Below are 15473 nucleotides of genomic sequence, written 5' to 3'. Positions count from 1 at the left end.
GCTTTCAATCCTAGGTTTGCTTAACAGTACATTCTTTTGAAGTCGGAAGGTTAACAGAGGTGCCATTCAAAGTTAATAGGACAAGGAAGACTAAATAGCTGTTTTAAGAGAAACTGGGTCGAAAGCAAGTCTAAAGGTTGGATGGCTTTGGAGTCCTGACTTGACAGCTTGGCTGGACCAAACTCAGAATTATCAGGACAAGATTTGTCAAACTACGGCGATTTCACACTTAAACCATAAAACATTGCCCAGTGAGGGCAACTTCTTACATACAGGAGGTTTTTGCAGATTTTAGGACACCTTCTTTCATTAAGTAGTATCATTAACTTTCGTCATAACATACCAGGGCTGCAGACATTTCTTCAAAAGAAATTGAGCAAGCTCATGCAGTTCAGTACTGCAACTTAAACAGCAACATAACCATACTACAGCCTGAAAACTATTCTGGCTTTTCTTCACAAGAAGTTCTTTCAGCAAGAAGGGTTTGATCTCAGAGGGAACATTCTCACTGCTCTTGCCTACCAAGGTAAACATCAGGATTATGATTCTGTACCCTAAGAGAGCAAAGAAGTGTGGTCTCACTGAAGGGTTGTCAACTAACAAAAGATGTATACTACCACAGCTCAATGCAAGTGTTAAAGAACATTCAATTAGAGATGCTTTTGTTGTCCAGGAACAGCGTTGAAAAGCAACGCTACACAACTGAGGACACTGAAATCTTACAGCAGAATAAGGAAAATATTAATGCTTCTTGAGCCCCTACGATACCTGTGTGCATAATATAGTACAGCCACGGTACCTCGCTGGATGTGAGCCAATGACTGTCAAGTTACAGGGGATTTTACCTAGTGCTAGCTATCTGAAGGGGCGAGTACCTTCCTGACAAACTTTAACAGCAGAGCAATGACATCCCAGTGCAACCTTACCAGAATTCCTTCCCCACTGGAGAGAGTATTTTGTTTTCAGAAATGGAATGATTTAGTATCCTGCAAGAATCTAAGATATAAGCATTTGTTACTGCTTAACGGAAAGAGTTTACCTTAAGCTGTCCCACTACCATACTGAGTATACAGCTGTCAGGTGTAGGTTGGTGGTCTTGTGCTGTGATGCTGTGTTGTATTTTCTGGAAAGGAAGGCTCTGTAATGAAAAGTGAAAAACAAACACAGAGTCATCGCATTATCAAACTCCCAAAACACAAACCCAACGTTATGAAGTATTGGACTACTTTAGTAGTACTGCATGGAGAGCTTCTGCACCTCAACACCACTCAGCTGGGCTGATCATAACACTTATTTTGTGTCATGGTGCTTAAAAAGTAGGTGTGTCACTATAGTTATTAACTAGCCTCTTCTCCTTGTCTAATTGCATGGCCTCAAGAGATTTACTCCATCTGCAAGCTTGAAGTTCACATGAGGAAAGCAGAAAGCTCTGTTCTGAATAATAATAATAGAGTATATGATCTAACACACAGGGTTTACCATACAACTCCAAATATGCTTCTTCCTTAAAGTGACTATAAATAGGAACAGACTGACCAAGAACTAGCATTCAAAGCCTGAAATTCCTCATCTCCATCTCTTGTTTGATTTTTTTCCTTGATGTTGACAACTGAGGAGAATCAGAACAGCAACTTGCAACGTCTTTGCCATGAGCCAGGCAGGACAGCCCAAGCACATACATTGAGAAGAAAAAAAAAATCTAGAGTTAGAAGTGCAAGGTGCATACACTGAAAAACACCAGATAGTGAGGAGTGATCCTTCTTTTTCAGTTTAGACCACATTCATGTCCCAATCACTGATGGCTCCAAGCAGCAAACCTGCAAATATCTAGGGGTTCTCAGAGTTCTGATGGAGTTCTAGGCAGTAACGTGGCTGATACCAAGAGTCAGTGCACTGCACAGGAAAGGAGCATGCAGTCATTTAAATGTGTAGGATGTACTCTGGCTTCACTCAATCTTTCTGATTTTAAGAGGCTTAAGTCAGACCTAAACACGCCCTTTGTCAAGTTCTGCATTACCCTCTGGCAGAAAGAGCCTGAAAGACTTCCTAGAAGGCACAGACATAAGAACAGAAGGCAGAAGTGCTACTAGCAATAACGTGAACTACAAACTTGGCACTATACCTATAAGGTTTCAGGAAGAATACCAGGAAGCTAAATCCTTGGCTTAGAGAGAATACAAAACTGTGGAAGGATCAGGACCAAGGGGAACAAAATAAGCATACAGAGCAGCCCTCCAATCGCAGAGGGACACTATTCAAGAACAGCCTTGAATAAAGACTCCAGTATTTCCTCTTGGCTGGGTTAATAATGCCAAACTACCATGAACTGGAAAAATGAGCCAGCTGGTTTGCAGAACATTTTCCAGGGTCGTCTTCCTGAACTTGAATGTGTGATGTGCATGCCCAGCCTGTACAAGCATAGGCTGGGACACCACACACCCCTCCTTGGACAAATGCGAGTACTACAAAACTTAGTCTGGCCTCAGCACAACAGCTACGTGTTGAGCAAGTCCTGCAACAGTCTCAGCAAGGCACTGGGATGAGCAGAAACCCAGCTTCCAGCCTAACAAGATGTCAGTGAGAGTGGTGACTGGGAAGGGAAGACAGGGAGGAAGGAAAGGCTTCAGACCCAGGAATCCACCAAAATAGGTGATATGGAACTGGAGACAAGGCTGGGCACAGTGGTGCCTGTTTAAAGACACTCCACTGACCCCATCAGAGAAAAGGGGCCCTAATGGCTGGGCAGTCAAACAAGCTATTCCTCCTGGAATGCAGTGACTGGACTGAGTAGGGTCAGCCACCATCACCACCATTTAAGATCAAGGGGAACTACCTCAAAAGGATGGTTACTTATGGATACCCACCTGTACCACAGAAGGATTTCTTCACGTGCAGAGTATAGTAAAAGTGGCTGATGAGTGAAAAGCCACAAGCAAAGCTTTTACCATCCTCTGAGAAAGATTCTGGACTTTCACTATCAGAACTGCGGAATTCTCCTTTTAAGTCTTGAGAAATTCTGCAAGAATAAGGTTTTTTTTGGAGTAGTTTAAACTCAGCCCTGGTTGCAGACTAAGCAGGAAGTATGAGAAGCAAGCCACCTACTATACAGCATCCATCCTTGACTTTCTCTGATGGACCTGGCAGCGCAGAGACCGTTTCCTATCACACTTGCAAGCACTACTCTCACCTTCTGAGATGCCCAGCCTGAGAAGCCTACTACATCCAATAACCTAAATCCAGGGCCTTACTGGCAGAGATTTTGGATAGGTTTGGTTAATGGAGGACAACCAAACTGTAGCAGGATTCTTCAAGAGATGTGAAGAGATCTCAAACACCAAAGCTGGTCTGCAAATGCCCTATCATTAGAGCTACCCACTCCAGCTTCTTCCCTGCTCCATGAAGCTCCTGGAACTACAGGATTATCTCAAATGCTCGCACCAAACAGGCTGCCCTCCTAAAGGAGACAGGCACTCTATCTGAGATGACTCTTTCTTCCAGCACCAATTAAGACAGAAGGCATGAGTGTCAGCTCCCACTCTTTTACAAGGGTGCAGGTGCACAAGTGCTTGCAAAGCAACATCTTTGTGACCTTGCCCAATTGTATCAGCATCATCTGACAGAGCAGGTTGAAAGGTGCTGCAGCACCGCTGTTTTACAGCGGAGATCTTGCTGTTAAGAGAAAAACCTGCCTCTTTGTGCTTAGGGCCCAGTGCTGAAGAACACAGGATCACAGAAGTGCAAAAGAATTCTGGTGCAAAGCTTTCAGCGACGTGCCAACAATGCTCAGACACTCCAGAAGCACAAACAGAGCAGGTGAACTCATTAGGTTAAAAGAGCAAACAAAACCCATGCAGCTCAGTGCTGACAGCTACAGGGCAAGAGTCAGGGCAAGATGATACAGTTCCATAACAAGCCACAGCAGGGGAAGGGCACAGAATAATCTTACTGCATTTCTTCTTTACTTTAAGCAGATGGATGTAATCAAAATACTTCCTTGGGGAAAAGAAATATGCCTCCGTTCACCAAGCAAGACTGCAGCAAGCATGTGAATGCACAAAGTCCAACTTCCACCACAAACAGGTAAGGCGAAAAGATGATACAACACTGGTGGGAAAGAGGGTGATCTGCACTGGGCCTGATCCAAGGCAGCAGCCTGAGATGTTGCAGCCAAGCGAATTTTAGCTGGTCGGGTGTCTAAATGGCTGGTAGCCCAGCTGTCTAAGGAACACTGAGTAAACAAGCAATTCCAGAGCGTGATTATCTCCTCATGCCTCATCTAGAAGTGAGTAGTTGCAAGCTGTACTATTTCCGAGGTGTGTGGCTTTCTCAAAAGCAATGCAGACACCTAAAACACAGACCCAAGAGCAAATCTCAGCCTTCACAGTTAAAGATACCTCGGATGAAAGCACTGACCCCAAAACACAGGAGGAAGAGCTGTGCAACACCACAAGTGGCCAAGCAACAGAAATTTTCTTCTCGAAGTGCAAGACAGATAGCCTGAGACTGCATCATATTGTCTGACATACCGTGCTCTGAGCAGAATGTCGCTGGAGCTGTAAAGCAGACCTTCCACGTATCTTGCAAGAGAAAAACTTTCAGGTCCCATGACAGCTTATAAGCACACCCACTTTATAGAAGATGCGTATCTCAGAAAGATAAAAACTTCTGAGAGTTCAACTAAAAGAACGTGGATGGAGAGTTTCAGTGTGTGTACACCACAAAATGCTTTCCTCTAACTTGATGCAAGAAGAAACACTGGCTTCAGAGCACTGAACTGTAGCTGTAGCTACTCAAACCTGAATAACTGAGGGATGCTGCACTAAGGGTAAACCAGGTTCTTCACTACAGAACTAATCTGCAGTTTATGTATCATAAAACAACAAAACCCTCCCTGCAGTAATGTGGTTAGCCTCTATCACAGAGAGATCCAAAGAACAGGTCTGCTGTGCTACTTCCTTAGCACCCTTAAACAAAAACCACCTTTCATTCCTCTAGATTGAAGGGAGAACTTATGAGTTATTCCCATTTTTAAAATAATGAGTAATATAAAATGCAACTGAAGTTGCAAAATAACCTTGCAAGCTAAACGAGTCAATTAACACTCTACCATTAGAGCCACCCACAGAACACCCCACTACACAGAATTAAACGACGAGCAACATTTTTTGGAGACTACATTCAAAGCACGAATTCAAATTTAACTGCTGAAGTTGAATTCGCATTTTTAAGAGGCAGCTAATTTACAGTCTACAGAATTGTTTCCCAAAATGTTCAGTAAGGATTAGAGGCTTACAGAGAGTTTTTCAACGATAGCTGCTTTGCCCTGGAACTGCTGTCCTTCCCACGTAAGGCATGATGCATCAATCTGAGGGAAAAGGGAAAACAGAAGTCATCAGCCTGCTTAGGTAACACTTCACGAATCTTATTAAGAGCTTTTTGCTTACTTGGCACGTATCCTTAGAATCCAGCTATTTGGAAACTACCTCAAAGGGAGATGGAAAGAAACCACAAAGAGCAGGTTGAAATAGTTTAGAACTGTCAGCTGGATTAATCAGGTAGATTTGAGTTTCATTATAGCGATTCTACCAGCAAAAAAGTTCCTGACTCTGGATCAAAGTTAGCTTTCAGGAGAAAATCTAAAAGCACAGACACAAGTCAAGCATACATAGAGTAAATGAAACCTGATAAAATGTCTTGTACCATCACACTTTTTTCCAACCAAGGTACCAACTTGTATTTCCTATTCACACCCAGAAAAGGGGAACATGCCTCTAAAGGTTTTCTAACAGATTGCCAGCCCTGCATGGCACAAAACCATCGAGATGCTTCAGCCTATAAGCTCTTCCTGTGTACGAGGGAGAGACAGCACACAGAGACACTACATTGGGTGCAACAGCAACAGGCAAGGAACTGCATGTTCATGGAACTCCACCCAACTCTACATCAGCGTGCGGCATAACACAGTCTGCTCCTGCATAGGTACCTCCACTGAATGCTGATGAAAGGTAAAAAGGCCCTAAGGGCAGAAAGAGCACATGAGTTCATTGTATGGGTGGCCATGTTTCCAGAATTAATTAGTCTGTACTTCCTACCAGTATTCTGAGGATTTGAAGTGTTTTAATAATGGCATGACAGGAACCGTTACGTGCCTTCGTATTTAGAGCTGTGATTAAACATTGGCTACTTGTTTTTCCCTGCTTTATGGGCTCTCAGTTCACAGTTCCTTGGTCAAAAGAAGGCAGCAGCTAGCAAACACACAAGAATCCAAAGAGCAAATGCTATCAGTGTTGGCAGAGACTGCTGAGGGGTTGGGAGGGACATCGGATGGTGTTCCTACAACTTAAATCCTCCAGAACTTGGTGAATCTTCGTGTGACTCATCCAGCAAGGGTCAGAAAAACAGGACATGCTGCTGGAAGACCTGTCAGACTTGAGTGCCTTGCTGAAACAGCTCGGCCACCCAGCAGCATTCCTCACCGCCGGTAATCATACACAGAGCACTCTGCATCTTCTGCAGGCAAAAACTGTAAGTTCAGCAAGTGCTGTTTGCACTGACTGATATTCCAAGTCAGGATAAAACCCACTATCCCACCCTATGTATTCCCACACATCGAAACAAAGAAGCCTAGGCACGTGATGGGACAGGGCATCTTTTCTAGATACTTACATATATTGCTCCTAACTGAGTCCTGTCTGCATCAAAAAGCTGGTAGTAATGTTGTACAAAGCTGGACCCAATCTGCTCCCAGATAGGCTTGTCTCCCATTCTGAATCCTCACCTAAAGCCGGTGACTGTAAAAGAAAACAAGGAATTATCAGACAGAGCAATCGGGTAAATAAGAGTAACCCTTGGCTGAAGCACCAGTGGACACCGACTGCCTCAGCTGGCCAAAATTATTCCTTAGGAAAGTGACAAACATCATCTCTGCATCCCAGACTTGTGTGAAATAAACGCCTCGGACACCAAATGGTTTTATTTTGTGTTAGAGCACTCGGTGATTTGTAGTGCTATTTCAGTGGAAGGTCAACTCACGGAAGCAGAGAACAAGAACCAAAGTGAGTAAATGTTACCGCCTTACACTCACAGATTTCAGAAATGTCACCATCTGAAAAAGCTGGCTAGCTGCTGCTATTCTGACTTGATCTCGTTGACTGTTAACAACACAAGTGTTAGCAGTGATTGTTTGCCAGGCTTACAGCACTTATTTACCTATTCAGCTCCCAAAGAGTGCATTCTACCACACGCAGGTCCCTCTAAGAAGAGCGTCCTATTAGTGGTACACAGTCAAAGTTCAGTCACTTCAACTAGCTACCTGCATAGCACGAGCTTACTTTAGGACCTGCTTTCCTCTCTTATCCCATCACTAAAGCTGAGGCACGCTCACTGGTTATAACTGAACCCAGAGTAACTTCAAGACGTGGTGGTAAAATTAAAGTTTCCCCTAACTAAAAGAACATTCCTTTCAGCTGAAACAGTCTGTGCTTCCAGCTCTCCACATCTGATCTACACGGGGTGTGCTGCTCCTACAGGCTCCGCTAAGAAAAGGCCATGTCTCCATACTGCTGTGTGATTCACAGACTGACTCCTTCTTAGAATTGTGGCAGTTAACAAGCTCATTAGAAGTCCAACCTCCCCAGGGATGGGTACCTGACTCCGTTAGCATTGGTTAGCATCCGAAGCGATGGTTTTTCCTGAAGCAGTACATGAAACACATCTGTCCCATTTCTGAAATATCCATAATTCATTACCAACCACCCAGTCAACGTGGTCAGCACTGAACTCAGGAATCTCTTACCATGAAGTAAACAAACTCATACAGTATTGATGGATTTTGTATTGGAAGAAAACCTTGCTAAAGTCACTTCCTTGCTTTCAAACAGCCTTCATCCCACACCTCAGATCTGATGCAGCTCCCCAGGTATACAGTAATTCCAGGTTGTGCCTGAGTAGCACAAGCATGACTTGCCAATGAATCTCCCCAGATGCAGCAAATGTTTCCCACACAACATTGCTGGGGAGCTGCCTCACTCCTGAATTTGCACAAGCAACCGGGTTTCAGGCAGGCACCAAATAATCCCATGGGAACTACATCTGCACGAGCTCATTGCGCAAGGCCTTCAGTTTCCCCTACAAGCAATAAGCAACCAAAACATGCAATATGGGATTCTCTTTCAGTATGTGTTTGTCAGGATAGACCTTGCAGACACGCACACGCCTTTCAGAAGAAGCCTCAGGATCTAGAATGAATGGCAAGACTGCTATGGGCTCAAGCATTCTGCCTTCTGTCATTATCCTGCCCGTCCCTGTTTAATTCTTAACATGGCACAGGCTACAATTTCTGTCTTTCACAATCAAAAAAGCCTTCTTACCGCCCTGTGTCCCCTAATACCATCCCTTCTACACTGGCTCACGCTAAGCAAACTTCATGGGATTGGTTTCAACAGAGGTGGCAGAGACACATCCAAGCCCAGTGGATGGGGAACACAACCCAAACCAGCAGAGACCACCTTGGCTACCAGCATCAGAGGCAGACAGGCCTCGTGTTCCCCTCCCAGGATTAGGGACATCTGCCATAACCCTCAAGATGAGGACTACCTCGAACCCCTCTGTCTCATCTCAAAAGTCCTGGGGAATGCAGCTATCCACTCCAGCAAGTCTTCCTCGGGATTTAACCTTCTCTTGTGATCTCCTCTGTGCACATTGCAGCCCGACTGAGTGACGCAGAGCGTGTCTCTCAGGAACCTCTGTACTTCTGCTCCCCCTTCCTCACCTTTGTATCATGGCCAGGCACAAAGTTTCAGTGCTTCTTACAAGCAGAAGATGAACCCTGGCAGGGCAGCACAGCTCACAGGTCTTCCGAAACTTGCCCTTACTGGAGAAAGGAGGAGAGCCTGGATCACACACAAGCACGCCAGTCGCTCTCTCAGCTTCTGCAGAAGCTTTCTGACAAGGGCCCTCTGCACTTCTCCCCTGTACTTCCTGCTGTTAAGAGAGGACGCCCATGCCTTGTTTGGAAAACCAGAAGAGCTAGTATTTGTTTTTTTTAAAGCCTGCTGTTTGCATTCCAGTCCTGAGGGTACCTACAGGCGGTAGCAGTCTAGGACAGCAGGCTGGTGGTTGCTGTGGAGCAAACACTCCAAGTGAAAAATCACTTCTGTTCAGTTTCTGCGGCCCACCATTGCTTCAGCTCCACCCCGTGAACGCAGATAAGCATCAGACATCCTTCCTAAACATTCAAGTGCAAATCTCATTAAACAGTATCTAACTAGTAAACGGCAGCCGCCAGCTTATTCTTCTGCACGTTAAACAAGTTTGCTCTAAGTGAAATCTGTTTAATCCACGATGTGTATTCCCCCTTAAGAGCTCACTGCACCAGCACACAAAGCCAAGCTGCAGCTGTACGCTAGCCCTGCAGCTCCTTTAGCCCCAGACTCTTGCAGCTCCTCGAGGCACAGCCTCACACAAGCACCAGACACCTTCTGTTCAGGCATGAAATCGAGAAAGCCTTTAAGACTGTCAGAAATTAAGGGACTGGAATTTTAAATTTAGAAAGTGGCATCATGGTTTTTAAAATTAGCGTGCAAGCTCGCTACCTTCTCCTTAAAAACGTATTTGTATTCTGTTAGGTAAAATACTGCTAAATAAACCAGTACAAATCCAACAATGCTGATTTTGTTAGAGAAGCGAGAGCCGAACTCAAAAAAATCTGCTGAAATTAATGACTCCTGGTTAATTTAGACTTTTTTTTTTTCCTCCCCTGTGCTGCTCATACATAGTTTTGTTGAATACAGTCGTCACTCTTCCCCACAAGATTTGTCACCTTTTCCTCCATGGTGCCTCATGTTTCCTGTGTGTGAAGCTCAGAGCGCAGGTTCTTTCCAGAAGCACAGCAGCAGGGCTGAGCTAGCAGCAAGCCTCAGTGGAGTGTAACACTCGGACTCACGGTACTTGGTACATTTCTTGGAATCTGCTCATATTATAGAACTCATCCCCAGCTCAGACATCAGCCAGCAGTCAGTGTTCAAGCAGAAGCCCAATGCAGTCTAAGTTACAGCTGCCAGCAGCCGTCCCTCTAACAGGTACGCAGTGACAGCACAGCGCTCTGTCACTGCTCTACAGGGGACCTCTTGGTGACACCCACCCAAGTTTCCCTTCCTCAGCACACACTGACATCCCCTAGCATAAACTCCTGCCCTCTGTGTGCCTCCCACGCTTCCTACACCTCTTAACCAACACAGCAGCAGCTGCATCCCCACTGCCCTCACCCCATGCTCACCCTCCTGCAGCCCCACACTGCCACATCCCTGAGCCTGCAGCAAAAGTCCTGCATTCAGTATCCCACAGCACAGGAGATGGAATGCCTACCTACACCCTGCAAGACTTCCCAGTTCACCATGGCAACCCTTCCTCAGTGCAAACAAAGCCACCCCAAACAAAAGTTCTGCACGGCCCCACCCACTGCAGCATCACTGCCCTGTGCTTCTGTTGCTGCTCAATCTTGCCAAATCAACCAAGGCTGCTCGATAACCCAAAGCCTCCCTCCCCATCCCCACAGGCCCCAGCTCGTGATGCCCTGTGCCACCAGCCACACAGGTCCACCACAGAGATGAGTGCCTGAATGAACCTCGACCTGACTGCTTTGGTACACAGCAGAGGGCCTTGATACCAAGCGGGGCTGCGTTATTCATATGGTAGTAGCACCAAGGAGGAGAAAAAGAAGGTAAGGTATGAGACGGGGGAGGCAGGAAGAGATGGGACTTCACATGGGCCCTGAACAACCTCCAGCGACACGAAGGTTACACTGGCCTCAGGCAGAAGGTTTTCTGTCCATAAAATACACAAACAGGATCTTGTAACAGCTTAGGTATTCATATCTATGTTCATCCCTCATCCTGTTTTACCCTGACCCAGGGCACGAGAGGTTGGGATGAACACAGGGTCTGGTTGGGTCTCTTCCCATTGCTTCCTTCAACAAATGAGAAATGACGAGAACAACCTGGAGGTGATCCTGTCAGCATGCTGTAGCGCTACTCAGAGATGTAAGTGAAGGAAAAGCCACCTTTTTATTCTGCCATTCACTGACAGATGACAACAAATCGCTTTCCGTGAAGCCTATGAGCGCTGGTAACATTGGGAGGAGCGGGCTGTCACCACATCTCTGCAGGACAGAGAAGGGCCACAAAGAATTGTTCCAGCCAGCAGCTGTGCTTACTGCTTTATCAGACCCGGACACACGCAAGCTCACTGCTATCAGGTAACAAATTTAAGTCTTTCCAAGTTCAAGAAGGGCATGCCAGCACTCCATAAGAGCCCTACTACTTTTGACAACGTCAACAACAAGTATTTAGGTATGAGCAGTAGTGAGTGAAGTAGCATTCTTTAGCTATTTACATTACAAATTGGACTCCCTCTGCAAGGGACTGCCCTGTGCAAGAAGCTACAAGGAATCACACAACCACCACCGCAAGCAAGTAAGCTCAGTACAGGCTTTCTGATAGGCAGAAATGAAGAAAGAAAAAAAAATAAAGAGAAAAGCCAAAAAGAATACTCTAGCACACTAGCAGAAGGGATAAAATCCCCATCTATTATGCAGTTTCCGAGTATGACTACACTGCTTCCATGAGAAATCTGAGCACAAACCAACCACACCCCCTGAATAGGAAAGCTGTCTCCGCACACCGCTGCACCGAAGTTCAGCTCTCTTTAACATCATCCTAGCTTAAAAACACACCGAGCTGGCGGGCTGCTCCCTGGAAGATGAGAAGACCAGCGTAACAAGAGCGGCAATGCTCCCTCCAAACCGGTGCTACGGGCCCAGGGCCACCTGGGGATCCACACAAATGCAGTCTGGACCATCTGCTGCTGCACCTTTGCTACTGATTAATAGAGGCAGAGAGAGACAACGAAGAACCCTCAGCTCCACCAGTTCCTGTTGCACTTCCCTCTCCCACACGTGCATTTGGTTCACTCCGAATGAGAAGTAGTAAGCAGCCTTTAGAGTGCCACAAAGAAGAATGTAAAGCAGTAAACAACTTATCAACTATCTCTCCTTCATCCTCTTACCTATTGCTACTAAAACGCCACGGCAGGAGTTCCTCCTGCAAACGCTTTCTAAGAACACAATGGAACCACAGTCAGAGGATCAGTTACTCTTCCCTTCAATAGATCACCCAATACCTACACCAAGAATCACTCCGTAGCAGATCAGCTGCCTTTAGCAAAGGCATACACTATCAAGAGAAGAAACAAAGCAAATGATGGTAGCATCCCTGCATAATTCAGGCGGGAAGGAACTTCAGCAGCTCCAACCCACATCTCCCTGCAGGGTCAACCAGGGCCTCACACCAGGCTGCCCAGGCCTTCACCCACTTTGATCCCAAGAGCCTCTGACAATGGAGATAACGCAGCCCCCACAGGCAAGCTGTTTCAATGCTCCACTGTCCACATACAGAAGCAGCCCCCCCGCCAGGTCTGAGCAGAATCCCTTCTAGTTTCGGAGGCCTCTTGCCTCCTCCAGTCCCCCCACCTCTGTGAAAAGCCATCCCATAGGTGGGGGAAGGCTAGGGCTGAGCCCTGCTCACGCTCCTCCACAGAAAGCAAGCTCAGGGCAGACAGAATGCACCTCAATGAGAGGGTAAGAACGCAAGAAATGATTCTAAATACAACCTGGAAATAATTAAGTCTGGGTATGTGCACAGCTGAAAAATGGAAAGTGAGAAAGGCGTGACAAGGAGCAGACAGTTTCCTCCTGAAAAATAGGGAAAGTCATTTTTTCTCTTCTCAGTTTTGTTTTTTTCCTCTCCTCCAACTTCATTAAAACAAATTAATGCAGGAATTATGCCAACCTGAAGTGTATTTTGGTGCTTACAGACGTTAGCAAGTACAGGGACACTAGTAAATAAATGGATGGGGGGGGGGGGGGAGGTGGTTCTGGAAAGGCTTTCCCTGTGCCCAGTTTGATGCTTACCCTACCTGCAATCTGACAATCCACAAGTCACAGAAGCACCCTAGATGATTTTCAAATAGATGGGCACATATTATTATTTTATATATAACTGGATAAGACAACAACGTTTTGCTGCTCAGTGATAGCAACAGCGCTACGCATCAGGCCGTTTTTTTCCCACGGTATTCTTGATGAAATCCAAAAAACAGAATAGAAATAAACACACAAGGCTGAAGTCCTTGCTCTGTTCCCCAGGAGGAGCTCCAGAACAGCCACCTTCAGCAATGGAGTGGGCATGGGGCAGAATGACACAGCTGCTCCATGTCTTTCCTCACCTTCTAGGCAGAACAACAATGTTTAATCTCCAAGAAACAGCAGACTGTCAGATGTTCCCATCTGTCCATCTCTGTGACTATTACGACAGCTGTTTCAGGTTAAGAGAAAACCAAAAGCTATTTTTTTCAAGCTACGGAAGACAAACATTACATTTTTCTCCAGCAGACAATTACTCAAAATTTAATCAGGTTTATTCGTGGAAAGACCCGAAGTAATATTCAGTTTTATTCCTGCAAGGTCTTCTACCAACAACTGCAGTCTGACCCCTTTGTTCACAATTCAGTTTGGCCCATCCAAAAACAATTCCAGTTGCACGTTTGTCCAAGTGGCCAATGGCATGAGTAACCTGAAGGAGGCAGCACAAAGCACCCCTGAAAACACAGCGCTGTGGACTTACTGAGGTGCTAAATGCAAGAGGACCTAGGTAACAGCTGCATTGTATTACCCCACTGTAGGTTTTGTCACAGAATTCCCTAATTACTGGCTGACACCATTCAAAACACAGAAGATTTTCTCCAGCACGCTTTACGATCAACAAGCTTTGCAGGCGTGTAAGCACAGCTTGTTAAACCTCATCTCCGCACCAATGGTCTCAGATCTTAAGCTCCAGATTTGCAACATATGCCTGGAAAAAAGAAGGAAGAAAAACACAACACCCACAACCACAGAACTTTTCCTATTGCACCTACCTACCTCGCGCTTCCACAACCACCCATTTTCTCTCCTCTTTTGCTTCCTGCAAGCTCACGGTATCATAGAATCATGAAATGGCTTGGGTTGGAAGGGACCTCAAGGATCATCAAGTTCCACCCCCCTGCCACGGGCAGGGCCGCCAACCTCCAGATCTGGCACTAGGCCAGGCTGCCCCATCCAACGTGGCCTTGAACACCTCCAGGGACGGGGCATCCACAGCCTCTCTGGGCAGCCTGTTCCACCTCCTCACCACTCTCTCTGTAAAGAGCTTCCCCCTGACATCCAGTCTAAACCTTCCCTCTTCGAGCTTAAAACCATTCCCCCATGTACTATCGCTATCTACCCAAGTAAAAAGTTGATTGTCCTCCTTTTTATAATCCCCTTTTAAATACTGGGAGGCTGTAATGAGGTCTCCTTGCAGTCTCTACTTCCAGAGAGCAGGGTACTTAAAGGTGCATTTGTGCACAAATACAGATATTAAAGCCACACAACACTGGGGAGTTTAAAAACAACCAAAAGAAATCACCTCTTAGTTATCATTAGTATAAGCTACTATCCTTATGCAGAACATACCATACATCACTACTGACTACATGATCCTACTATTAACAGCAGGGACAAGAGAAACCCCACCAGAGAGAACTACGGAAAGTGGCTGGAATTTTCAGAATGGAAGAAAAAACGGATGGTAAAGCAAATACGTTTCAAGCTACCCACTGAACAAGCTGCAGCCTTTTAGGGAGGCAAGCAAAACAAGCAGAAACTCGGGGGGGAAAGAGCTGAACAGCCCAAAAGCAGGCAAAAATATCACTGTATTTTCATAGAACGGCTTAGGTTGGAAGGGACCTTAAAGATCATCCAGTTACAATCCCCAGCTGTGGAGAGAGCTGCCCAGGGCCCGTCCATGGCCTGGGGCACTGCCAGGAACGGGGGACCCACAGCTCTGGGCAGCAGTGCCAGGGCCTCACCGCCCTACCAGTGAAGGATTTCTTCCTCACACCTAACCTAAATGTTAAATGAGACGATGCGTTTCATTGATGACACAGTAACTTCTGTACTTCCGACGTGCGAGTGTCTCTTTTCTCCCAATCGCTGCTACAACCTGAAGTCAGCCCCAGAAGGAGAACGGGCCGCCTGACCGCAGCTCCTCGCAGCAGCCACGCCGGTGGGCGCCGTGGGGAAGGCAGGGGCCGAGGCGGCCAGCCCCAAGCTCCCAGCTCCGCAGCCAGCACCCACCTGTCCTTTGTTCCGCTAAGGCAAACACACGCCGCAAAGCCAGCTCTAAAGCCGCGTTCCCGGTGGAAGCGACGGGCTGCGATACAGGAACGAGGAGCGCTAACGCCTCGGGCAGGAACTTCAGCCCGAACCCGGACAACTTGAGACTCGGAGCCTTCAGTTATCTCATTTCAGCACAGCCCGGCGCCGTGCGAGGCCGGCGGTCACCGCGGGGGGAAGCGCGCCGCCGGATCCCCCCTCACAAGCCGCCTCCTTACACACA

At 46.5% G+C, this 15473-nt stretch overlaps 1 protein-coding gene and 1 long non-coding RNA gene across 6 annotated transcripts in view; one reads left to right on the top strand and one right to left on the bottom strand.

Annotated features, from left to right (window-relative positions):
* NUTF2 (nuclear transport factor 2) overlaps positions 1–15473 on the bottom strand; it is a 29586-nt gene that overhangs the window by 6944 nt on the left and 7169 nt on the right. Inside the window, exons 1-5 of one of the 5 annotated variants that reach the window (XM_021408108.1) lie at positions 12404–12416; positions 11650–11652; positions 6667–6791; positions 5294–5365; positions 1040–1138 (exon numbers count right to left, since the gene is read on the bottom strand). In XM_021408108.1, the coding sequence (XP_021263783.1) occupies positions 1040–1138; positions 5294–5365; positions 6667–6765 (270 nt within the window). In that variant the 5' untranslated portion in view covers positions 6766–6791; positions 11650–11652; positions 12404–12416. The other 4 variants (XM_021408107.1, XM_021408103.1, XM_021408104.1 and 1 more) reach the window with 4 other exon arrangements.
* LOC110404134 lies at positions 10390–14119 on the top strand. Its single transcript, XR_002442064.1, has 3 exons — positions 10390–10720; positions 11086–11254; positions 11719–14119. It is a non-coding gene; the product is annotated as an uncharacterized LOC110404134 (long non-coding RNA).

Source organism: Numida meleagris, chromosome 10, assembly GCF_002078875.1.
Source record: "Numida meleagris isolate 19003 breed g44 Domestic line chromosome 10, NumMel1.0, whole genome shotgun sequence".
Taxonomy (NCBI): domain Eukaryota; kingdom Metazoa; phylum Chordata; class Aves; order Galliformes; family Numididae; genus Numida; species Numida meleagris.
The sequence above is the reverse complement of the archived record's forward strand: the minus strand, read 5'-3'. Positions and strand labels throughout refer to the sequence as shown.